The sequence below is a fragment of the Rhinolophus ferrumequinum genome, chromosome 25 (genome assembly GCF_004115265.2).
Source record: "Rhinolophus ferrumequinum isolate MPI-CBG mRhiFer1 chromosome 25, mRhiFer1_v1.p, whole genome shotgun sequence".
In the NCBI taxonomy this organism is placed as follows: Eukaryota; Metazoa; Chordata; class Mammalia; order Chiroptera; family Rhinolophidae; genus Rhinolophus; species Rhinolophus ferrumequinum.
The window spans coordinates 3,343,736-3,367,876 of record NC_046308.1 but is presented as its reverse complement, the minus strand read 5'-3'; the positions used below and the strand labels follow the sequence as shown (position 1 = coordinate 3,367,876).

The following is a 24,141-nucleotide window of genomic DNA, read 5'->3' as shown; positions in this document are numbered from 1 at the left end:
CACGGCAGCCCACAGCAGCCTGCGGCAGCCCACAGCAGCCCGCGGCAGCCCACAGCAGCCCGCGGCAGCCCATGGCAGCTCACTCCGACCTCTGGCTGCTCATGGCAGCCCAGGGAGAGCTGTTGTTCACAATCTTAGCTGTAGAGGGCGCAGCTCACTGGCACATGTGGGAATTGAACCAGTGACCTCGGTGTTAGGAGCATGGTGCTCCAACCACCTGAGCCACCGGGCTGGCCGTCATCATTTTTTTAACCTGGATTTTAGAGATTTTTTTTCCCCAACTCCTTATGTTGTAAATCAATAAATATCTGGGAAAGGGAGTCGTGTTATTCAAAGTATAATTTATTGTGGTTTTGGTTTGATGATGGGATGAACCATTCTTAAGCTACAACTATAGGCACTTGGAGAAGAAAATCAAGGTTCCAGCCCTTGAGAAAAGAGGCCGGGGTCAAACTTCTGGAAACTGTGGGGGTGCAGGGGGGTCCTGGAGCTTGATCTTCTGGTTTTCAGTGTGTCTGGTCTGAGCCTAGGACATTGGGCAGGCACCACATCTGTCTTACTTTCTGTCTTCAGCGTCTCTCGTAAATTAGGCGCTTAATAAATATTTGTTGAAAAAGAAATGAGTGGGGATGGTGTTTCCCCTTGACATTAATTTTTTTAACTTTATTGAGGAATGGTTGACACGTATAATTGTGTGTATTTCAAGTGTACAACGTGATGATTTGATATGTATACTTTGTGGAATTAACACGTCCATCACCTCACATTGTTAAGTCTTTTTCTTTGTCTGTGTGTGTGATGAGACTGCTTAAGATCTACTCTCAGTAACTTTCAAACATACAATACCATAGTATGACCCAGAGGGCATTCGTTTCTGTTTTGAGCATCATGCCTTTTGGCTAGTTCAGTGTTCAGTCTATGAAATGGGATCATGATGCTTTGGGCTTCCAGGGACATGGAGTCACGGTTACTTGTTTGTGGTGTAGATCTCACGTGTGTGCGTGTCTTGCTCTGCTGTCATTCTCTATAGGTTGTGGACACATCGAAAGGGGTCGCAGATGTCCCCGAGTGGTTCAAAGGCAGTCGTCTGAACTACGCCGAAAACCTGCTTCGCAAAGAGAACGACAGAACTGCCCTCTATGTTGCACGTGAGTGCTGATATCGTGTTTCCCCGAAAATAAGACCTAGGCAGACAATCAGCTCTAATGCATCTTCTGCAGCAAAAATTAATATAAGACCTGGTATTATATTAAGTTATATTATATTATATTACATTATATAAGACCTGGTCTCATATTATAGTAAAATAAGACTGGGTCTTATATTAATTTTTGCTCCAAAAAATGCATTAGAGCTGATTGTCTGGCTAGGTCTTATTTTTGGGAAACACAGTAACTGCGCCCCTTTCCTTGTCCCTGTTCTGGATGCTACTTCCGTACTGGGCCACGTGTTTGGAGAGGCACCCGAGCACTGGTCAACTGCAGTGTATGATTTTCAAACACTATCTTAACACCTTTCTCTTTTTTAAAATTTTGGTCAGAAACACATAACATTAAATTTGTCATCTTAATCATTTTTAAGTATCCGGTAGTGTCAGGTAGAGTCACACTGTTGTGTAGCAGATCACTAGAACTTTTCCATCTCGCAGCACTGAAACTCTGTACCCACTAAATGCTAGTTCCCCTCTTCCCATTTCTATGATTTTGACAACTTTTACGATACTTCCTGTGCTTGGAGTCACATGCTATTTGTCCTTTTTGTGACCGGCTTATTTCACTCAGCATGAAGTCCTTATGGTTCACCCATGTTGTAGCCTGTGTCAGAATTTTCTTCTTTTTCAAGGCAGAATACTATTCCATTATATGTATATGTCACATTTTCTTTACCCATTTATCTGCTGATGGACACTTGGGTTGCTGCTACCTCTTGGCTACTGTGAATAACGCTGCTATGAACGTGGGTTTGCTAATATCTCTTTGAAATCCTGCTTTGAATTCTTTTGGACATATAGCCATACTGCAATTGCTGTATATATGCATTTATTGCATATATCCATGCACATAGATCTTACAGCTGTCTTTGGCACAGAGGGTATATGCAGTTCTCAGCTGAGGTTTTACATCTGAAATCCTTGTGCAGCTTTTAAAATCATGGCTGTCCAGTCCCCACTGTGACTTCCTAGAGCACACTTTCCAGGGATGGGACCCAGGCTTGTGTATATTTTTAAAGCCCACAGTTGGTTCTCATGCGCATTCCACCGGCCTTGTCTGTATGTAATACAATGGCTGTTCAGTATTATTTTGCTCCCTTCCTTTGTTCTCAGCCCTCATAGGATTTAAGCTGAGTGTATAAGTAGCCTTGGGACATTATATAATACCAGTACTGTACCTCCCTTTTTCCTCTTTTTCCCCCCTTTCTTTTGCCTCCCCCTCCCCCGCCCCCCTACTCCAATTGAAGCCGTAGTTTCTCAGTCTAGTTGTGTAGGACACAGCTCCCTGGCTCATGCTGGGATTATGAGCCTTGCGCTCCCCCCGCTGAGGTAGTTGGTCGTTGGTTGTCGGTTGGCCACTCACAGCAGCCCACGGCAGCACACAGCAGTTCACACTGGCTGCCGGCCACTCACGCTGGCCACCAGCCGCTCCTGGTGGCACACAGTAGCCCACGGCAGCCCACGCCAACCTCCGGCTGCTCACAGCCGCCCAGCTCCAGGGAGAGCTGTTGTTCACAATCTTAGCTGTAGAGGGCGCAGCGCACTGGCCCCTCTTCCTTGCTCTTTAAGGAGGCATTTTCTTCATTCACCCATCCACCCATCCACTTGTTCCTCAGCTTTGTATCAAACGCCTCCTCCGTGTGAGTAGAGCAGGGCAGACATGGTCCCTGCTCTCATGGGGCTGATGTTCTAGTGGGGGAAACAATAAATAAGAAAACCCAGATGGCTCTGGGTGCTGCAAAGAGCAAACAAAGCACCGTGATGGGAACGAGGTGCGTGGGGAGTGGCGCTCTTTCCGAGGCGGCTGCCAGGGCTGCCTGTTTGGAAGAGGCGAGATTTGAGCAGAACTTAAGAAGGTGAGGGTGAGGGTGTCATGTGAGGTGTGGGGGGACCATTGCTGGTATGGGGAGCAGGCAAGGCCCTGAGCCAGAGGAAGCCCTGGGGTGTGGGCAACAGCCAGAGAGGCGCGTGGCTGTGGGGACAGGCGATGAGGTCAGCAGGCCGGCGGGGGCCTCGAAGGCACAGGCAGGTGTTTGGAGCTGTGTGAGGGCAGTGGGCCGTCCTCAGAGGATTACGAGCAAGGGAGCCTTGGGGTCTGACTGACCCTGGCTGCGGGGAGGAGAATGGCAGAGTGGGGGTACCGGGAAAGGAGACAGCCTAACTTAGGAGTTGCTTGGCACTCCATTTCCGGGTCCCCCAGGATCGCTCCTCTGACCTGGGGCAGGGATGGCTCATGTTTAAATTTCTGGGGACAGTCTAGGAGACTTGCGGGAAGTGCTTGGCGGGTTCAGTCTATGGAGGTGGAGAACAGAAGGAGGAGGGGGCTCTTTCTTCAATTGTGATCCAGTTCACATAACGCAAAATTCACCCCCTTTCAGTGTATAATTCAGTGGACTTCAGTACATATGCTTACAAGGTTGTGCAGCCACCTCTAGCTAGTCCCAGAGCGTTCCCATCACCCCCAAAGCAGTCACTCCCCACTCCTCCCTCCCCACAGCCCCTGTCTGCTTTTCGTCTCTGTAGGTTTGCCCGTTCTGGACATTTCACATAAATGGGATCATACAACATGTGGCCTTTTGTGTCTGGCTTCTTTCTCTCAGCGTGGTGTTTTCAAGTTTCATCCACACCATAGCATTCCTTTTCATGTCTGAGTAACATTCCATTGTATGGAGAGACCATATTTTGTCCATAAGACACTTAAAGGGCTGTGCTGACCCCGGCACTGCGATGCTTTCGCAAACCTCGCTCTCGCTGTCTGTAATCCTGAAGAACCAGAATGCCCGGTCTCTCTCTTATCCTTTTTTCTGATCTCTTTAAATGCGTGTGCACTGTTACCCAGTGTCTCAGGCACTGCTTGAAGTGCTGGTTTCTCCTGTAAAATGGGAAAGGTCCAGCGTGAATCTTCTTTAAAAAACAAAACAGAAACAAAATTAACTGAAAAAACAGCAATATACCTGATTGCTAGTCAGCCTTCCGGTTGGCTGGGTTGGGACTGAACTGGCCGTTCTGTCACACGGACATTAACAGGCAGAACCCAGCCCCTTTGCTCTTACGCCTAGCGCTCTCTCAAGTGTGGGTTAAGGCAGTATGGTTATGATTGCGGGTGGGCTGTGTCCGTCTCACACTTCTCTCTCTGTGCCCTCTCTCCTCCCCACCCCGCTGTCCCCTCCCTTTTAAATATTCGAGCCCCTTCTTTTAAGGAGCTCCCCTCCTCACATTTGCAGTGGGAATAAGTGCCCTCAAGCCAGGGAGCAAATTTAGTTCACAAATGGATATCTTTCCTAAGCAGGGTCCTAAATTGCCTGATTATTGGCTTGGGGACTTGACAAATCATTGTGTTTCATTTCCTGCATGTGTTTCTGACTTGTTCCTTACTCTTCCAGCTGTGTGCAGGTGCTCACGGAGTTTCACTCTGTGCAGCCAGGCCTTCTCAGCAGAGCGCATCCTCCCCACGTGTAATTCTGGGTGAGATTGGGAGGTGCCCGCTGAAAGGACCGTGTGTGCTGTTGTCTTCACGCTCCAGCGAGTGGAACCAAAGGAGTATACATTAGCCCGTCAGTGTTTATGTTATTAGAACAGCTGCCTGCACAGCACATTTTGTCTTTGAACAGTGGATTTCAGGTTACTGAGTATTTTCAAAGGACAGACAATTAGCTGGGGTGGAACTGTGGGAGGGGTGATTGCCCAGTGAGGTGAGGAAAGAATGGGCAGGCGTGTGTAACTTTAAGCAAGGAGGAAAGGCCACATTTACACCAAAGGGAAATCAGCATGTTGATTCGCTTTGGAAAAGGGATACTTCACGTTGTAGAACTGAAAAGCAGTTAGCCATCAGCAGTAAAATATTGGCATCGAACATAATGGGCAAAGGATTAGCCATCTTTTCTGTAGAACGTACACTCAAATAATTTTCCTTTGCAACGTTAAATCTTCATTGTATTACTTTTCTATTGTCCCCAAAACCACGGCTTAAAACAGTATACACTTATCATCTCACAGTTTATGTGGGTCGCACATTCAGCAGTGGCTTAGCTGGTGGCTCTGGCGTGGTGAGGTGTCTCCTGAAGCTGCAGTGAGGGTGTTGGCAGGGGCTGCAGTCGTCTGAAGGCTGGACTGGGGCCGGCAGATCCACATCCAAGACAGCCCATTCCCACGGCTGTTTGGGCCTCAGTTTCTCCCCACGTGGGCCTCTCCATGGGCTGCTTGCATGTCCTCACAACGTGGCCGCTGGTTCCCCCTGTGGGAGGCAAGTGAAAGCCGCAGTGTCTTTTATGACCAAGACTCAGAAGTCGCTGTCATTTCCGTAATGTCCTGTCGGCTCTCCAGGGCCCCTTCAGTGTCAGAGGAACCACGAGAGTGCGAATTCCAGGGACAGGGGTCACGGGGGGCCGCTGTGGAGGCGGGCTGCCACCCCGTCTTTCCCATTCTCGCCAGCCTGTTAGGTGACAATTCATATCTCACCACTTTACTTTAATGTACTTTTCTTCGACAGTTAGTGAGATTGATTATTTTATTTTTCTCACTCAGACATTTTTTGCAATGTCGAAATTTTCTGCAGTGAGCTTTCATTAGCTTTATAATCTGAAAAAACAACAAAGCTGGAATACTATTCAGCAATAGAAAGGAACGAGTTCCTAAAACACACCCACCTTGGGTGACTCTGAAGGGCCTTGCATTGAGTGGGAAAAGCCAATCTCAAAAGGCCCCGTCCTGTGATTGCATTGATATGATATTCTAGAAATGAGATTTCAGAGGTGGAGAAGAGAGAAGTGGTGCCAGGGGTTGGATTGATGGGGGTGGGGAGGGAACACAAAAGGGTAGTGGGAGGGGCATCTTCGCGGTGATGTTCTGGGTCTTGGCTGTGGTGCTGGGTATAGGAAATGTTATACAACGACAATGAGCACATTGTATCCATGTCAGTTTCCTGGCTTTGACATTGTACTAGAGTTCGGGGTTAATACAGGGAACTATCTGTACTATCTTTTGTATTATCTTTGAACTTTATGGAAATCTATCCATACCTATGTCTGTCTGTCTATCTATCTATCTATCTATCTATCTATCTGTTTATTTTTTAACTTTTATTGAGGAATATTGGGGAATAGTGTGTTTTTCCAGGAACCATCAGCTCCAAGTCAAGTCGTTGTTTTCAGTCTAGTGAAGCCAGGTTGTTGTTTTCAGTCTAGTTGTGGAGGGCGCAGCTCACTGGCCCATGTGGGAATTGAATCGGCGACCTTGGTGTCATGAGCACTGCGCTCTAACCAACTGACTTAACAGGCCGCCCCTGCAAATCTGTAATTATATTCCAAGTGAAAAGTTAAAAAAAGCCCACAACCAAGACCAAAGGATTCTTCACCTAAGAAAAGCACTCCCAACAATAAAAAAATTTTTAAGTGGCAAATTCTGTGAGTGCATTTCGCTGGCTAATTGTTACACAGACTTTCTTTTTGGTCAAGTTGAGTAAGCCTGCATCTTGTTTGTCTCCCGCGTCTGTGTAACGTTTCCCTGGGCAGGCATCTTTGACAAGTGCGAGTCTGCCGTTGCATCTGACCCAGAGCCGTTCTTTTTAGGATGGTCGCCATACGACCTGTCCTTTCTCTCTTCCAGGGGAAGGCAAAGAGGAAATTGTGAAGGTGACTTTTGAAGAGCTGCGGCAACAAGTGGCTTTGTTTGCAGCAGCAATGAGGAAAATGGGTGTGAAAAAAGGAGACCGGGTCGTTGGTAAGTATTTTGGGAGCTTGTCGTGGTTGGAGAGGGAGGAGACCAGGGCAGAGGAAATGGCTTAGAAGGTTGGGACAACTTCTGAATAAGGTGGAGTCGTGTCATCACATACGGCCTTATAGGACTTTAACTATTTTTTTTTTTTAAGATTTTATTGGGGAAGGAGAACAGGACTTTATTGGGGAACAGTGAGTACTTCCAGGATTTTTTTTTCAAGTCAAGTTGCTGTCCTTTCAGTCTTAGTTGTGGAGGGCCCAGCTCAACTCTAGGTCCAGTTGCCATTTTCTAGTTACAGGGGGCGGAGCCCACCATCCGTTGCGGGACTCGAGGAATCGAACCGGCAACCTTGTCGTTGAGAGCCCACTGGCCCATGTGGGAATCGAACCGGCAGCCTTCGGAGTCAGGAGCATGGAGCTCTAACCGCCTGAGCCACTGGGCCAGTCCCCACTTTAACTATGTTTTGCACAGCAAAAAATAACCAAGAGAGGAAGGTCATTGGTGTGGCCCGTGTAGCAGCATCTGAGGGCACCAGGCTCCCTGGAGTCAGACCTATTTCAGTGCCTGGCGTCGCCTTGGGCCAGGTGTGTGGCTTTGGACCAGGAGTCTCTCCCCACTGACCCTGACTTTCTTCATCTTTAATCTAATAGGTGCGTCAGAGATAGGTTGAACTGGCTGCTTGTTGAGAGCGTTTTTTGGGCACAGAAGTTATGGGCCCTGGCACTGCACTGGCTCCCAGAGTGCATGGGGGCCAGTGACAGGGACGACAGCATCCGGTGACAGTTTCCTGTCCAGGTCGGGCTGAGGTTCTGAGTGCTGTGCTGCTGAGGTCCGAGTTAAATGGGTCATTCCCAGATCAGGAATCAGGTTTCGTTCTTGAACCAAAGAGGAGGGCTTTTCTGTTCTCTGGCCACACGACTTTAGTCATGCCACCGACCGCAGTGGCATATGATGGTGTCTGTCCCCTGCTCCCACGGCCCTTCGGGTGGAGAGGAGGATCTGAAACCAGGTCAACAGGCCCTACACGGGCACCCTTGCTCGTCTTTCCTAACTCCTGCCACACCCACCCTCCATGTCCTGGCGACGTAACGTCACATCTATAGAGAATTTTTATAAAAATGGACTTGAGCTAAAGAGAGGATCCACTTGGAAGCAGAAGCTCAACAGACTGAGCCAAATGCTTCTGGAGGGTAACAGTGTGCGGTGCATTTTTTGCATTTGAGATTAAGGAGGGACCATAAGTAAGGAAGATCGGGGAGGTGGGAGGTGGGACGAGACAGTTCCAGTTCTGTGCCTTCTCAGAAGGAGGGGCCTGAAAGGGGGGGTGGTCAGGATTAGAAGGAGGGGTCTGAAAAGAGAGGGTTCTAAAGGTGTGTCACCCTAGAGGCAGAAACAGGGCTGGGTGGAGGCAAAGATAAGCCTTGTACTGGAGAAGTTACACTCGGCCTGGGGCCTGAGCGTGAGGACCCACCGTGAGCCGCCCAGCTCCGCTCACCTGTGACGTTCCTTTCCCTTCTTTCATCCTCATTTCCCGTCCTGCCCCTTTCTTCCTGAGAGCGTCCCACCAGTCCTCTGTCTGGGACGCTGTAACGTTCCAGACACGTTGGAATCATGACCCATCGTAACGGCATTGGTCATTATCTGTTTGTTTTTGTGATTATTTGATTATTAGTCTCCTCCATTCAGCTCTGAACTGCACAAGGCCAGAGGCCAGGGACCACGTCTGTCCAGCTCACACTGTTCAAGGGTAGATATTCATGAATTTGGGTCAGCTGACAGGCGAGGCCTGAGTTCCCTTAAAACATTACAGCTGTACTGAAATACAATTCACAAGCCCTGCTATTCACTCAATGAAAACGCACAAGTCTGCAGAATTGTGCAAACCTCACCCCAACGCATTTTAGGACATTTTCACTACCCAAAAGAAACCCACGCATTAGTAACCACTCCCGGTCCAGCCCCTGGTGACCGCCGTGGATTTGTCTCTTCTGGACATTTCCTGTAAATGAAATCATACAATATGTGGCTCCTGTGTCTGGCTTCTTTCATGATGTCAGTTCACCCAGTTGTCACGTGTGTCACAACAGCACTCCTTTTGTGGCCAGTCATATTCTACCACATGGAGAGACTGTTTTTTGGTCCATCATCCGTTGGTGGATGGGGGTTGAGCTGGGTTTTGGCCATGCTGAGTTTCAGTGCTGGTGAGGGGTGCCCTGGGGAGCGCAGAGGTCCGGGCTGGGAATCCTCTGGGCGAGTCCAAGACAGGAAGGTGGGAGCAGTGGTTTGGGTGGGGCTCTGACCACCCCCGCGTGCAGAGCTGCCCTCCGGCCCTGGGCCCTGGGGAGGCAGTGGGCTCAGCAACCCTTTTAACACCTTGTGGTAAAGGCTCAGCTAAGGGTGAGCCCAGAGGAGGGCCAGCAGAGCCCCTGGGGAGGCTTCCGGGCTCAGCCTGCGGGGCTGGTCTTCCTCCTGACTGGTGTCCCCACTTCTTCCCCTGCGCCCACTGGGAGCCACAGGCGTCTGTGTCCTGCTCAGAACCCTCTGCTTGGCCCTCAGAGCCGCTGCCTCCCCGAGAGCCACCTTCCCTACCACCCGTCCTCCTTCCCCGAGCTCCCTCGTAACTTATCATCGCCTGACGTAGTCTTATTTTCTCATCATTTTGCTGTGCCTTTTTCTGTCCACTGCAGCTCAGTTCTGTGAGAGCAGGAATCCTCAGTTCCCTGGTGTCCCAGGGCCTAAAACAATTCCCCCGAGTGTTGGCTGTGCCTGAAACCGGATGATAGACATTAGCTCTCGTGTGGGAGGGGAGGCAAGGGCAGTCCTGGCCCCAGAACCGGCCTGGGCAAAGGTGCAGGCTAGTGAGGGCAGGGCCTCTGCAGGGCCAGCGGGGGCCACAGGGCTGAGTGCGTGTGGAATGTGTGGGGTGGGGCCATCCCGGGACTCTGGTCCTGGAAGGAGCCGTTCAGGTCATCTTCAGCTGGTAAACTGAGGCCCGCGCCGTCTCCTGCCCTGAGCACCCCCGACCCCCGCTCCCCACCCTTTGCTTCTTCAGGTATCCCTTGTGAGTCATGATTTCCTACCAAGAGCAGCTCAGATGTTTTCCGTATTTTCTTTTCACTTTGACTTCTATAAAAAGTATAAAGGCTTCTGTATGGACATGTTCTCTGCCTCAAGGAACTTGAGTTAATTTGGACATGGGCTGGTTTGTACGTGGGTGAGCAGGCGCACGAGATGGCGTGCGGCCCTGGTGATCAGGGCACCAGCCTGCCCTCCTCCTGCCCCCATGTAATGGGACCAGGGCCACAGGAACCAGCGTGACCGCAGCAGGGGTGGCTGGGCAGGACTTTGGCCGTGGGGCCTCCGTGTTTGGTGTGGGTGTGCCTCTCTCAGGGGTACTTCAGCGTGTGTTTGCAAAGAGGGTGGCCTTATCACATGAGAACGAGTGAGTGGGCTGGACCCAGTGTCAGCCCATTTCGGGTGACAGAACTGGCCTTGGAATTACTGCTGGCCATATGTTAGTTGATTAGAAAGGAATCGATAGTAGGGGACACACCAGGTTGCCCCGGTCTCCACCCTCCGTGGAATGTTGTCCTGTGTAGCCGCGGGTTCACCCTAGTTCATTGAGGTCTCTGCTTAAACGTTTCCTCCTCAGAGGCCATCCCTGGAAAAATCCATCACCACTCTCTCCTTAAATGCTGCTTTATTTTTCTTTGTTGTCTTTACCTCCCACCTGACATCACAGGATTTTGTGTTTGTGTGTGTGTGTGTGTGTGTGTCCATCCTCCAATACTAGGGGACGGGCTTGTCTTCTGTTCACTGCCATGTCTCAGCCTATACAGAGTGACTGGCATATAATAGGTGTATAATAAAGGTTTGGTGAATGAATGAATGAATGAATGAGAGCTGGGCCAATGATCAGAGCAGATACTTTTGTGGTTGGAACCTCAGTATCTCGGGTTCCTCTTGGTTTGGTTTAATCTGTTCTCTTGTCAGGTCTAGAAAAGGAATTTGAAAGGTTCTCCAATTTTTTCATTCCCTCCCATTTTCATTTTTAAAAATCTCCTTTTGAAGCACACATTTCTGGGAGAAGGAGAAACAGAGAACAGGGTGTGTTGGGGAAAACGGTCGAGTCCCCTCTTGGCCATGGTGTCCTGGACTCTTCAAAACCAGGCTGGTACCTGGCAGCCTGCGCTCTGAGCGTCTCAGCTTGGACACCAGTTTCCCATAGTTGGTGGGACCAGACTGTGTGTGTCTCTGAAGAGAGCCCTGGGGAATGATTCTGGAGGAGTCCCTGGGGAGATGCTGAAAGGGCTTCAGAGATGGCGTGAGCGCTGCTCCTGCCTCAGTTTCTCGTGTCTGATAAGTGGTCATCCGGCCGTTGGTCAGTCTCCACCAAGTCTGCGGGGTCACATAGCCGCTCTGGGCAGTGAGTCCGCCCCACCCTGGGGCAGTGGCACCATGGCGAAGCTTCAGTTTGTACTCATCTGTGCAGCAAACATCGGGGCCTGCCGTGTGCCAGATGCCGGGTGGAGCCCTGGGGACCGAGAGAGTGAGGCATGAGCCCTGCCCCTTGGGATGCTGTGGCAGGGCGGGGCGGGGCCAGTGGTGAGCCCCAGACACGGACCTGCCAACTGCTGTGGTCAGGTGGAGGGCAGAGCGGGGGGGGGGGGGCAAGGGAGGGTGTCCCGGGGTGCTGGGTGCCAGAACCCACGGCTTGGTGGCCACCTGGGGAGCCCGGCTCGGGTGAGACGTTTGGCCCTGGCCCTTCCACTCCCTGACACCTTGTGCACAAATCCTTTCTTCTGGAACGCTTAGGACCATCTGCTTAATTGATCATAGTCTCTGGCCAGAAAGCTTCTCTGCCTCAATTGTCATAAAACCCAGCCTCTGATGAGATGGAGGCCCTGACCCCTCCTCTGCCCCTTACAGGTGTGTGTGTGTCTCTTGACTGCTCATATTCTGCATTTCCCCTGTCCTTCCCCTCCTTCCCGTCCTCCCTTCCTCCATCCACCAACCCCTCCTTCCCTCCCTCTATCCATCCCTCCATCCCTCCATCCCTCCAACTATCCATCAGTCTGTCCACCCGTCTGTCCATCTGTCCAACCGTCCACCTGTCCATCCATTCATCTGCCGGCCAGCCAGCAGTCCAATATCTGAAGGCTTTGATATGTGGGGCAGAGGAAAGAACAAGACAGACGAAGTCCCTGCCCTCCCTGCCCTGAGAAGCAGCTATGAAGCGGCCAGTTGTACGTAGGGGATTATCATGCTAAAGAGAGCTCACTTGGTGAGCGTGCTTTCTGGGTGACCACCCGGGGGACGTGAGTTCAGGGGGTGGCCTTGGAGACGGCTTCTCTGACAGTTTCATTTCAGTGAACAGCTGCAAGGTGAGCACCCCGAGGAGGGAAGGCTGGTGTGTGTGGAGGCGTGTTCAGGCAGAGCAGACAGCTTGTGCAAAGGCCCTGAGGCAGGAAGAGCGAACAACCACTAAAGAAGTGAAAGAAGGCTGTTGTGGCCGAGCCCAGAGTGGGAGGAGGAGTGGAGGGAGAAGAGGACGGGGCTGGCTCATGTAGGGCTGCGGGGGTCACTCTGATCAGTGCATGGAGAACGGGTTAGAGGGGGTGGCAGTAGGAAGTGGACAGGCTGGCGGTAGGCTCAGCCAAACGAGAGCTGTCAGGGCAGCTGGTGGGGGGTGGGGCTGGTGTGTCCCTTGGGCAGTTCAGAGCCAGCCCCTCTCCCTACTCCTGCCTGGCTCCCGGAGGGACCTTTTGGAGGTTGACTACATCCAATGCACCCTGAACCCCAGTTTTCTGTCTGTGTCCCCTGTGCAGGTTATTTACCCAATGGGCTGCATGCCGTGGAGGCCATGCTGGCTGCAGCAAGCATCGGTGCCGTCTGGAGCTCCACATCCCCAGACTTTGGGATGAACGTGAGTTGGGGTCCCCACCAGAGGGGGTGTTTCTGGGCCCCGGGAGTGCCCTGGGTGTGTGTGACCACATGAAGTTGTCTACATATTTATCCTGTGCGGGGTGTTTTCCCCATTTGCTTCCAGAAGCTCCCTCAATGCTTTGTGTCCGTCATGGCCATCTCTTACCTTGTACTTGGGATCTGGGCTTTGCGCTCTGTGCGGGAGGGCAGGGCGCGGGCTTCTTTATCCCCGTGACCCCCAGGGGACCATGGACCCAGGGTAGCTTCAGCCAGCTGCCTGGGGCAGGGGCAGGAAGTGTGCACCGAACCCACTGTCGCTGCCCGGCCCTGGGGCCCCTCTGTGGGGCAAACGGAGCAGCAGGACAAATCCCCAGCCACTGAGCTGCGCTACAGCTGCCCGAGAGCAGAAGCGGCCTGGTGCCCGGACGAGCAGTCAGTCAGGGGCGTGGGTCCTGCCGTGCCCTCTGACGGGTCTGTCCTTGTGGCTCCTGGGTATCCCACGTGCCCAAGGCTCCGTAGCCAGCAAAGGCCCCTGGTGGGAGAGCGGGGCCAGCCTCACTGAGGTCAGGGGCAGCATGACTGCCCCAGAGAGCACCACTTGGTGGCTGCCCGCTGGACTATGGTCATGCTTCTGGAACTTTCCAGGGCCTCTCCCAGATCGCCTCCACCCAGCACCACCCGGGGTCAGCGAGGACTGACCTGAGACTGGAAGTTTGTGTGTGTGTGTGTCCTCTCAAGTCCCCAGGGCCCTCAGTGAGGCTGTGTGAGCTGCCTGGGGCCCGTGGTGACCTCATGGGAGCGCTTGGCTGCTGTTGCTGGTGGATCCCTCAGCAGGTCTCCGGCTGCGTGGCACGAATTGCAGAGAAGGGCCCTAGGGGTGAGAAGGCAGTGTGGCCTGCTGGCACAGGACACACAGGCAGGCAGGTTCTGCCCGGGTTCGAATCCCTCTCTGCCGCTTCCTGGCTCCGTGTCCTGAGCACACACATAGGGGGACTTGTGAGGACCGCAGAGTGATGCTTGTGTGGGGTTGGGGACAGGGCGACCTACCCCTCGAGGTCAGTGATGTTTGCTGCTCAAGTTGGGAGATGGGTGTTTTCTGAGCTAATTGGAACTTTTAAGTTTTTGTAAGCCAGTTGTGAGGGTGTTGGGCAAGCTGTGTGTGGCATGGGGCGTGATTGTGACCTCTAGGGGCTGCAGTGATGCCCGCACCCGAAGGCTTAGCCGAGAGCAGAGCTTGGGGATTGGGCTAGAGGGGCTGTCTGAGCCACAGGATGTAGGGCAGGGAGTATTAGGGGACAGGCGGGCATCCGGCAGCCTCCAACTCAGTTGGTGCAGCTGCGGCTGCTGACCTGTGGCCTGTTCTCATAGCTCATTCTCCTGTGCAAAGTGTCACACTAGACGCCATTCCAGCTGCCTCTGCCGCCAGGTTCTGCTGTGGGAGGACACAGCCAGGGGACGGCCCTGTAGCACGAGTGTCTCATTGCTTCCCTGCTTCACGGTTTTCTGGAATCACAGCTGCTGTTGAAGCTACTTTGGGTAAAGGAAACACTAGATGGCGACATGGCTCTGCTGTCCCCGCCGTCATTAGCCATTCCGTTCCAGGAATCTTTGAGTCGGGGTGTCGTGGGTCTCAGGGGAGAGCCCTCGTTTATTCAGAAAATGACAGCGCCAAACGCCTTCCTGCTAAGACTGTTACTGTGCCCTGAGTTCTGGGAAACGGTCCTCATTTTGCTGGAATGATGGTGTACAGTCCCCTCTCTGTCCTGCGGGAGCCACCAGGCGTGTGTGTGAGCCATCGCATCACTCTCCTCAGAGCATCCGGGGGCTGCAGTTACCATGTCAGCGCCTGCTGACCTCACAGCCCTCCTGGCTGCCCCCACCCACCTTTCGGCTCCAAGGCTGAGCCTTCCGGGCCCGGGAGTCCTGCGCACGGTACTGAGCCGTGGCACTTGTTCACATGGGCACCTGTGAAATGGATGACACTGGCGCCTCAGATGTCGGCCATCAGAGTCTGCTCCGCCCTTGCCGGCATTCCTGGTGACGAAGTGGGACGTGGGGCCTGGGACGCAACGACAGGGAAGCCATGGGCTCAGGGGCAGTTCTCGGGTTCACCGAGTCTACTGAGAAAAAGTCTCCCGTTCTTCATTTCGGACGTCACCATTGTAAACTTCAAATGGTGCCCCTTTTCAGGAAAGGCCACTTTTCTGAGATTGGCAATGGAACACAAATGTCTTTTCTACTTGGAATCATGTTTCCCGTTTCAAATCACTGAAAATCCCTATTTAAAGAGGAAATTGCCACTTTCCTGCAAATCCTGGTTTTAACTTTTTGGCTTCTTTGCAATGATGTCACGTAGTTAGTGCCCCTGAAGGAAGTCCTGGAGCTGTGGCAGTTCCCGAGTACGGGGGAGGGGTCTCCACACAGTGGATTCCCCCATCCGCAAATGTCATGGCGACCTTTCCTCTCCCCGGTGGCTGGTAAGAAGGCTCCTGTTCGTTGCCAAGCGTGTACCGGTCTGTGGTGGGCTGTTCCAGTGGGGGGCAGGGGGAGACACGGCTCTTCCCCTGATGATGCCACGGAATCGCCCCTTTGCTCTGCGTCTGCCCTGCCCCTGCCCCTCTCCACACTGGGCGCCCTCCTCCATCTTTGCCAGTTGTCCCCCGCCTTAGTCGGACACCCAGTGCTTTGGGCTGGGGTGGGGGAGTCATCTCCAGGCAGGAGGGGTGCTCTGTTTTCTGGGTGTGCAACCTTCCAGCCTCATCGAGACGTCCAGGTCCTGCGGTTTTCAATGTTTTGCTTTTTTCTTTGTTTCCCCATTTCCTTTTGAGTTGGTGGCTTTCTCAGAGCCCTGGGGGAGCCCAGCCTCTGCTCTCCACACATCTAAGAGCCAGGCCCGAAGCCTCATGAAGCATTTTCAGATCACTGTGGGTGTGGGGGGGTGTGTGCACGTGTGTGTACATGGGGCAGCTGTTCTTGCTCTGGGTGGCGGTCCATGTGACTCAGCACTGTTGGTTTCAGGGCTTGATTGGTTGCTAGGCACCGTGTTGAGGTCAGATGCATGAGCATAGGTGTGTTTGTTTCGTTGCAACAGGACGGCACTCTCGCCTGCGCAGCTCTCTCCCGGACCAGAACCAGTTTCTGGTCCAGTAGTTCAGGTGCTCCGGGATCATTGGCAACCCACGCTTGACCAGCCAGGACAACGTCCACTGCATCCTGGCACCTCTGAGACTCCCCACAATGCCAGGGCCCAGACCTCTGGTCCTGTTTGCTGTCACTGTGACCAAGGGGCACCCCTGAGACCTCTGAACCCTTGCCCGAGTTTGTTACCACCTGAGTATAGGACAGTTGGTTGGAAGAGATGCTGGATTTCACCACACGTCTCTGCCATCTTTCAGGGCTCCGTATCTGGCTCCCTGCCACTCCTCTCTGACCTCAGGGTTTCATGTGGGCCTTTCTCTCCCTTCCCCCAACCAGCCCCACCTGCCCCACCTGCCAAGGGCTTTGCTAGTGATACCCTCTGCTCTGAAGGCATCTCCCCTCCGATCTGGCTGCAAAACCTACTCCTCTTGAGGCTCGCTGAGGAGAGTCGCTCCCCTGGAGCTTTCCAGCTTCTCTCTTCCTCCTCCTGATTCTCTTTAGCGGCCCTCTGCTTTCCTGTCCCATGCCACTAGCCTGCCATTCTGCCTCACCCTGGTGTCTGTGTGAGAGGCAGACCTTTGACCACTTTTTCTGCCATGGTAATGTCTCCTCAGGTATTCTATTGCTTCTTGAATCAAGTTTGATACTTTATATTTTTCTTGGGAAATTTATCCACCCCATCTGGATTTTGAAATTTATTAATGACATTAAAATAGTGTTTTCTCATTCATTAATCTTTATTTCTGTAGGAGAGTGTGATTTCTAATTTTGTGGGCCTTGCATGCCTCAGTTTATTCATCTGTAATATGGGGATAATAATGGTATTGTTCTCTGTTATAATACCCATGTACGTCACAGGTTGCTCTGAACATTAAGTGAGTAAATATTAGTCAAGTGCTTGGGACACCATCTGACACATAATAAATGAATCGTATGGAAGTGTTAGCTAGAAGCGTTGTCGTTTTTCTTGATCAGACTTGCCAAGAGGTTGATTTTATTGTTCTTTTTGGAAAAAAGATTTTGCCCTTATTGGTCAATTCTATCATTAATTTTTCCTTATGGCTTTAATTCTTCCCTTCTTTTCCTAAATCAGGAGTGTAGTTCACTGAAAACAATTGGGAATTGAAAACAGTAACATTTATAATTGTTTTCCTATTTTTCTCCTGATAGATTGTATGTTCCAGAGAGAAGGAACCCTGTCTGTCTGGTTCGCTGGCATGGTACCCGGCACAGCAGATGGAATAAACAAATGCTTTTTTTTATCCGAAACTCTTTTCTGTTAATTCAGCTTCTGGTGTTGAAAATTGGGCAGCAGTGAAAGAGTCTCAATCCTTGAACCTTTGGTCCAGAGAGTCTCAGATTTTAACGTGCATCAGAGTCACCCGAGGGCTGTGAAAGCACAGATGGCCCGGCAGCCCCAGAGTGCCCGATTCAGGGGGTCTGGGCCCCAGGTGATGCTGTCACTGCTGGGACCTCTGGGGGCCCCTGGCCTCCCCGTCAGCGTCATTGACATAGACACATGTTCTGCTCTCCCCTCTAAGGCCTGGCCCACCCCAGAGCAGTGAGTTACCCTAATGAGCTTAATGAACCGCCCAGCCACAGGTGGCTGTGACATGCAAGGGGGAGCTCTGCCCCATTAAGTCCTCACGGAGCTTCTGGCCTCACGGCCGGCGTTGCAGCCCGGCGTTGACCTGGAGCCACTTGCCCTGGACTGCTGGGTAAGGGATCAGGAGAGACATTCTGGGAGATGTCTTTCCAGCTGCTATCTTGTGGCTGTAAAGGGCTCCACCATCGTCTGGACTTGGGGAAGGCTGGGACGAAAGGGAGGGAAGGCCTGTCTGAGATGCTTCAACCTGTCACCCTTGGGATGACAGGTTGTATTGAGTGTGTCACAAGGCTATGCTTGTCGGTTCACGTCATTTACAGAAACAAATTCAACACCTGCACGGGAGAAAGGTGTTGCTTAGCCAGACGGCAGATTCCATGAGTGGTGTCCACAGACACCTGGGTGTGGGGAGCCTGCGTTTTAAAGTGGGGCTTGTTTCCTCGTGCGCACGTCATCGTTCGAGCATTTGGTTGGCAAAGAGTACCATTCAGAAGATTCAGGGACCTCTTCAGTTGAAGATTAAAAGAGAACCAAAACATGGAAACGCTTTCCTGTTTGGAGGGTGGGTCTCCCATACGTACACAAGAGCAGTGGAACCTTTTCTGTAGTGCGAACACCTTATAACTTTTCCATTTTATACACTTGGAGTTTGCTCTTCCAGTCTCTGTACGTCCTCTGGTATTTGTTTACGTCGGTCCTTTCCCTGGAGTGATGATCATCTCAGCGCCCGTCACGTTTCGCTTGAGTGTCTTGATTGGCCACTGGGTGATGGGGACCCCGGAATGGGGCTGGCGCCCTGATCATACTGCTTGTCCTTTGCCTGAAATGTGGTCCCACGGCTGCTGAGGGTGTTTGCCTTTGGGTGACCGACCGATGACGACTCTTTCCTTCCTCTCCTCAGGGTGTCCTGGACCGGTTTTCCCAAATCCAGCCGAAGCTCCTGTTCTCCGTGGAGGCTGTGGTGTACAATGGTAGAGAGCACAGCCATGTGGAAAAGCTGCAGCAGGTGGTGAAAGGTGTGTGGCCCTTCCGGTCGGAGCGGGCGTGGCGGGTCCGTGTGTGCAGAGGCACAAGGGCTCTGGAAGCTACCCTGTCCTATATCATTATGCCTTGAAAAAAAAAATCAGCAACTAAGTATCTCACGTCCCATAACGTTGTATTCTCCCTCCTCTCTCCTTCAGGACTCCCGGACTTGAAAAGAGTGGTGGTGATTCCTTACATTGCCTCTAGAGAGAAGATAGACATTTCCAAGATCCCCAATAGGTAAGTCAGCCACTGGCGGGGCGCTGGGCCCATGTGCAGCCCACTGCACGCCCCACCGGGCAGCAGGCTCTGACCCCTCCCACGTGGAGCAGAGGTGCAGGGGCTTTTAGATACAATCATCATTTTGCAGATGGGCAGAGTGAATTCCCCACGGCCACACAGTGAATGAGTGGCAGGACAGAGAAGGTCCCAGGAACCCTCTTTTCCTGTCTGTCGTGCCTTTGAAGTGGTGGGGCCAGGCCCAGGTCCTTGGATTGGCCATAACGGTTCTGACGGTGATGAGCGTGTATATGTGTGTGCACACTCGTGTACTTGTACACGTATGTGCATGCACACACAACGGGCATATACACATGCACGTGCACACACACGTGTGCGTACATGTATGCAGACATACACGTGTACACACATGTACACGCATATACACACATGTATACACATGCACACATATGTATTTCTCTTTTAGAACCTGCTCCTGTCCTCATTGCTCATGGTGTCTTCCTTTGCTGTTCTAACATTTGTAAGTTTATACACTACCTTCCTGGAGTAGCACATAGAATTGTGAGCATCTTAATTCTTAATAGAAATTAAGAAATGGATTACGCTTTGCTCAAAGTTGAATTCGTTCCCAAATTCTTGGAGTTATACCACTTTCCTTTTCTTGAAGCAGTTGTGGGGGAGAGTTCCGCGATAGGCGTGTTTACTTTCCCAGGTGAACTTTTCCCTTTAGCCTCCTGTCTGGGCTGCAGGCAGGAGCCTTGTGAGTAGCCCCCGGAGGCCACCGGGGAAGCGGCGCACAGACACGGTGGGGGGAAAAGGTTGCAGAGGCCTTTCATTCAAGCGAACAGTTGGCTGACTGCTCTTGTGCAGGGTGCTCTGGGGACACGGAGAGGATCAAGGCTCTGTGCTGGCCTCAAGGGCCTGCTGTCCAGTGGGACGGACAAGTCACTTGCAGGGGGGGTGAGCCACGACCACGTGCTTAGGGGACACAGCCGTGCACGTCGAGGGGGGGGCAGGAAGTACTTGGAAGATGGGAAAAGGGTGTCGTTGCTTATCTTTGGGGTCTGGAGGAGGTGGCACCTGAAGTGACCTTGACAAGTGAGCAGGATTTGGGGACGGGTGTGTGTGTTAGGATTCCAGAGGTCGAAGGGTGTTGCAAGCAAAGTGACTGTCCCCTGAGAGCCAGACTGCTCAGGTTCACATGTCAGCTTTGTGACCCTGTGCAAGTGAGTAACCTCTCTTTGCCTTGGTTTCCCCATCTGTGAAATGGGGATGATGACAGTACCTTCCTCACAGGCTGGCTGTGAGGAGAAGTAAGTCGATGTTGGGTGGAGTGCGTTAGTTAGGTCTCAGTAATATTGTCATGAGAAGGTGACAGCCGCAGGCGGGAGCGAGCTCTGTCCCCTGGAGCATCGAGGTCAGGATACAGGCGGGCCCAGGAGCCTGGACTTGTCCCCTATACTGCGGGAACCCTGCCCGTCTTGATCAATGACAACCAGATGACAAAGCCAGGGTCTCAGTTCACATGGCCAAGAGTAGCTCCCTGCTTTTTAAAAATTCATTCACTCATTGACTCATTTCTTCAACAAATATTTACTGAGCACCCACCATGTACCAGTATTCTTCTAGGTACAATGAACAAAGTTGACAAAAATTCCTAGTGAATCTTATAGTTTCAAGTGGGGACAGAAATCAAGAAATAACTTGAAGTAACATACGTATTATGTGAAGTGGTGAGAGTGCTATTCATTTATAATAGCTATTTATCAAAGTACCCCAAAACTTACCATCTGTGACGCTCATGGATTCTGTGGGACCGGACATCAGAAAGGAGCTTGGTTGTTCTTTGCTCTGTAACGTCTAATGTCTGGGGCGTCAGCTGGAAAGACTCACTCAGCAGCTCAGGGCCCTGGGTAGCTGGCCATCAGAAGCACATGAGGCATCTTTACTTACTGGAGGCTGTTCCTGGCGGTCAACTGGCAATGTCAGTGGGTGCCGTTGCTGGGAGCTTCTACCCATGGCTTTGCATGTGGCCTGGTGTCCTCACACAGCATGGGAGCCTGAGGGAGCTTGGACTTCTTGTATGGCAGCTTGGGGCTCCAGAGGCAAGTGTCCCACGAAAAGGAGGAGGAAACTGCATGGTCTTTTCTGACTCGGCCTCCGAAGTTACACACCAGATTCAAGGAAGAGACCTAGGTGCCACCTTTTGATGGGACAAGTCTCTAAGACTTTACGGACACATTTGGAAACCACCACGAGTGCTCTGGAGAAAACTCGAGCAAGGTTAAAGGGGTGGGCATGCCACGGGGGAAAGGACGAGGTGGTTTTCCATTGTAATTCGTGTAGTCATTGAAGAAGCAAGTGCTGACCAAGACCCAAAGGAGGTTCAGGAAGGGAAACACATTTCAGGCAGAGGGACAGCCAGGGCAAAGAACTTATCGAATGGGTTGACCAAGGAGATTGGGGGGGTGTCTGGTAGTGGATAAGAAAGAAGAAATCGAGGAAATTCCTCAATTTCGGGCTTGAGTGTTTGGATGAATGCTAGTTCTGTTAACCAGGAATGGGAAGTAGGAGGTAGGGGAGAGAGGACTCACGGACTCCCTGCTTTCATGGAGGGGTGTGGAGCCCCGAGGCCAGGAGGAAAAGCCGACGGGCTCACTGGCCCCAGGGTGCCTGGCTTTGGTTCTTCTGAACGTGTTCGTCAGTAGTTGACATGAAATGCCAGCATCCAGGAGAAGCCTGTTAGCCCCTTCGTTTAGCTTCACACAGTGCAAAACCTCCCCTCGTAAACCCTGTGAATTAGTCCCCCTTGCCATTCACCTTTTATTGCTGGCTGCCATAGACACACTGAAAACACGTGCGTGCCCGTGTGCAGAGACCTGGAGGGGGTACCCACCCTTGGGGCTTTTCATTTTTAGAGGAGCAACAAAAACAATCGGTATTTTCTGTGACTTATAGACCTTTGAAAGAAAAGCCTTTTCTCTGCGGACGTACCCATTAGATTGGGCACGCTGTGTACATGGGATTCGAATGGGGGGTGCCCTTTCCCATTGGCTGGAAAGTGCCACAGCGAATCGTTTTCCTGGCGCTCTGGGGCAGGAGGCTTTGTTCACTGCTCGGAGATGAATTATTTTGCTGCCCTTTTAACCGCCGTGCTTCCCCCCGGACACGTGGGGACGCCTCCCTGCACAATGGCACAGTCTTTACTCTAGTTCATGTGCATCTGTGTTTCCGAGCAAGCATCCTTTGCAAATCGCTGTGGGCTCAGTTGAACTGATTTCTCCCCCTTCCTTGAAAGAAAGCAGGTTCCATTTGTCAAAACTGTGTTTTTGATTTTTTTGTCCCCTCCTTTCTTCCCCCTTTTAAACCAATGGAGGAATCAGGCCAGTGTTTGGGGATCCATCTTTTTGCTGGTTTCACAGTCAAGAACCCACGTCTCCCAAGATGGTTTTTTGGCTTCCGCTGCCCTGTTTCTGCTCAGAAAACCAATGTCCTGTTTGTGACCCCTTCAGTGCTTCTTGGCCACACGCATGGATGCTTTCTGTCAGCTTTGGGGACAAGGCGGGCAGATTTCTTAGGTGCTAGTCCATAGCTGGGCTTAATTTTACTTGTTCTTGGAGAAATATTCGTTGTCTTGCTGTTGCACACCCTGGGGGTGGGATAAACTAGTGATGACACGTGATGTTTGCCCAGTACTGTCTCTGTCGTAGAAACTGTAGTTTTCAGTTCTTGGCCCCACCTTCTTGCTGTGAGCTTCATGCTATGAGAAAAGTTCTCGAATCTCGCACCTCCTTCCCTCCCTTCTCCTTGTGGGGAAAGTGTAGTGATTCAGACCCACTTGGCCAAGGCTTCCCTTGGGCGACTGGAAACAAGGGTCTGCTAATGAGATGGTTGGGAGCAAACAGGGAAGGAGCTTGGGCCCAGGCCATCCGCACCGCTCTCTGACCTCCTTGAGCAGCCGAGTTTGCTTACAAACAGCAGCGTGTTAAGTGTGACTGAGCCTGGCTCGCAGTGTCTCTTAAAGCACTTCACAGATGCTCTGAGGGGACAGCCCTGGCGCTGTCCACGGTGCTAACAAAGCAACTTGACCTCAGCCGAAACCATCACTCACCGAATTAGTTTCCCTTGAGCTAGTTGTCTTCTCCTCAACCTCGGGTAAGGCTTCCACTCCAGGCTGGTTTCCCCAGGAGCCCAGGTTCTCATCCAGGGGGCCTGAAGGGGACTGAGTCTGGGAGGGCTCGCAGACCATCCAGCATTCCAAACGTTCATTGTTTGTTCCCATGCATTTCTCCCACAGTGTGTTTCTGGATGACTTCCTAGCGACCGGGAGAGGGGAGCAGGCACCTCAGCTGGAGTTCGAGCAGCTGCCCTTCAGCCACCCTCTCTTCATCTTGTTTTCATCGGGCACCACCGGGGCGCCCAAGTGCATGGTGCATTCCGCCGGGGTAGGTCTCCGTCCGTCCCCGGGGCGTCCACGGGGTGCCGGCGTGCAGGTGGGGTGCCTGGCGGAGATGCAGAATGGAGCCCAGGCGATGGACAGCTGCTGTCCTCAGTGCTGCTGCTGCTGTGCCGCCTGGCCCCCGGGATGGGGAGAGCGCTCCGGCCCCCGGCGCTGCTTCTCCACCACCCTGGGCCTGCTTGCCTGGCCCGCTGTGCAGCTCCCTCCACATCCAGCTTTCCAGTTTCCCCCGCAGTTGGCTTAGCCTATAGGGAGAAGGAGCCCTGTAGGATCTGGGTCAAACCCTGTTGTGGCCTTCCCATCCTCCTCCCCTCCGTAGGAGGAGAGAATTGTCCAGGTGCAGAAGCCTCATGTTCTCGAACAGCTCACGGCTGTCGCTTGATAAGATGGCGGTGTTTGAAAATGAAATATAAAATTTCTTATTCTAGCTCATTTAGATTTACAGAGGTTTTCTATACCCAGAAGCACTTTGAATCCCTTCCATAAAAAGGAACCATTTCCATCTGTGTCACTTTAAAGCTTACACAGCTTTTTCCAGAGTGTCTCCATCAGAACAGGGGGAATGAGTGAACATCCTTCATTATTACCTGGATTTGCACTCACTGAAGGTCGGACTGCAGGTTATGAAATAAAACCGCCAGATACACCAAGAGCCCATTCATACGCAGTGGGCGGCTTCTCAGGAAACCCGAGGGGGGTTGTGGGGCAGGAGGGGCGGTGTCCAGGGCCAGAAGCTTTGTTCCTGGGGGTAACACTGGCCAAACTGAGGTGCCTCCTCGTGGGAGTGAGTTGTCCTTGTGGCTGAAACCATCCTATTCTACTAAG

At 52.1% G+C, this 24,141-nt stretch overlaps 1 protein-coding gene across 1 annotated transcript in view; it reads left to right on the top strand.

Moving 5' to 3' along the window:
• AACS (acetoacetyl-CoA synthetase) overlaps positions 1-24,141 on the top strand; it is a 50,055-nt gene that overhangs the window by 8,081 nt on the left and 17,833 nt on the right. Inside the window, exons 3-8 of the mRNA XM_033098067.1 lie at positions 1,031-1,148; positions 6,815-6,928; positions 12,754-12,851; positions 18,496-18,610; positions 18,776-18,857; positions 23,155-23,302. Of these exons, the coding sequence (XP_032953958.1) occupies positions 1,031-1,148; positions 6,815-6,928; positions 12,754-12,851; positions 18,496-18,610; positions 18,776-18,857; positions 23,155-23,302 (675 nt within the window). The remainder of the gene's footprint in view (positions 1-1,030; positions 1,149-6,814; positions 6,929-12,753; positions 12,852-18,495; positions 18,611-18,775; positions 18,858-23,154; positions 23,303-24,141) is intronic.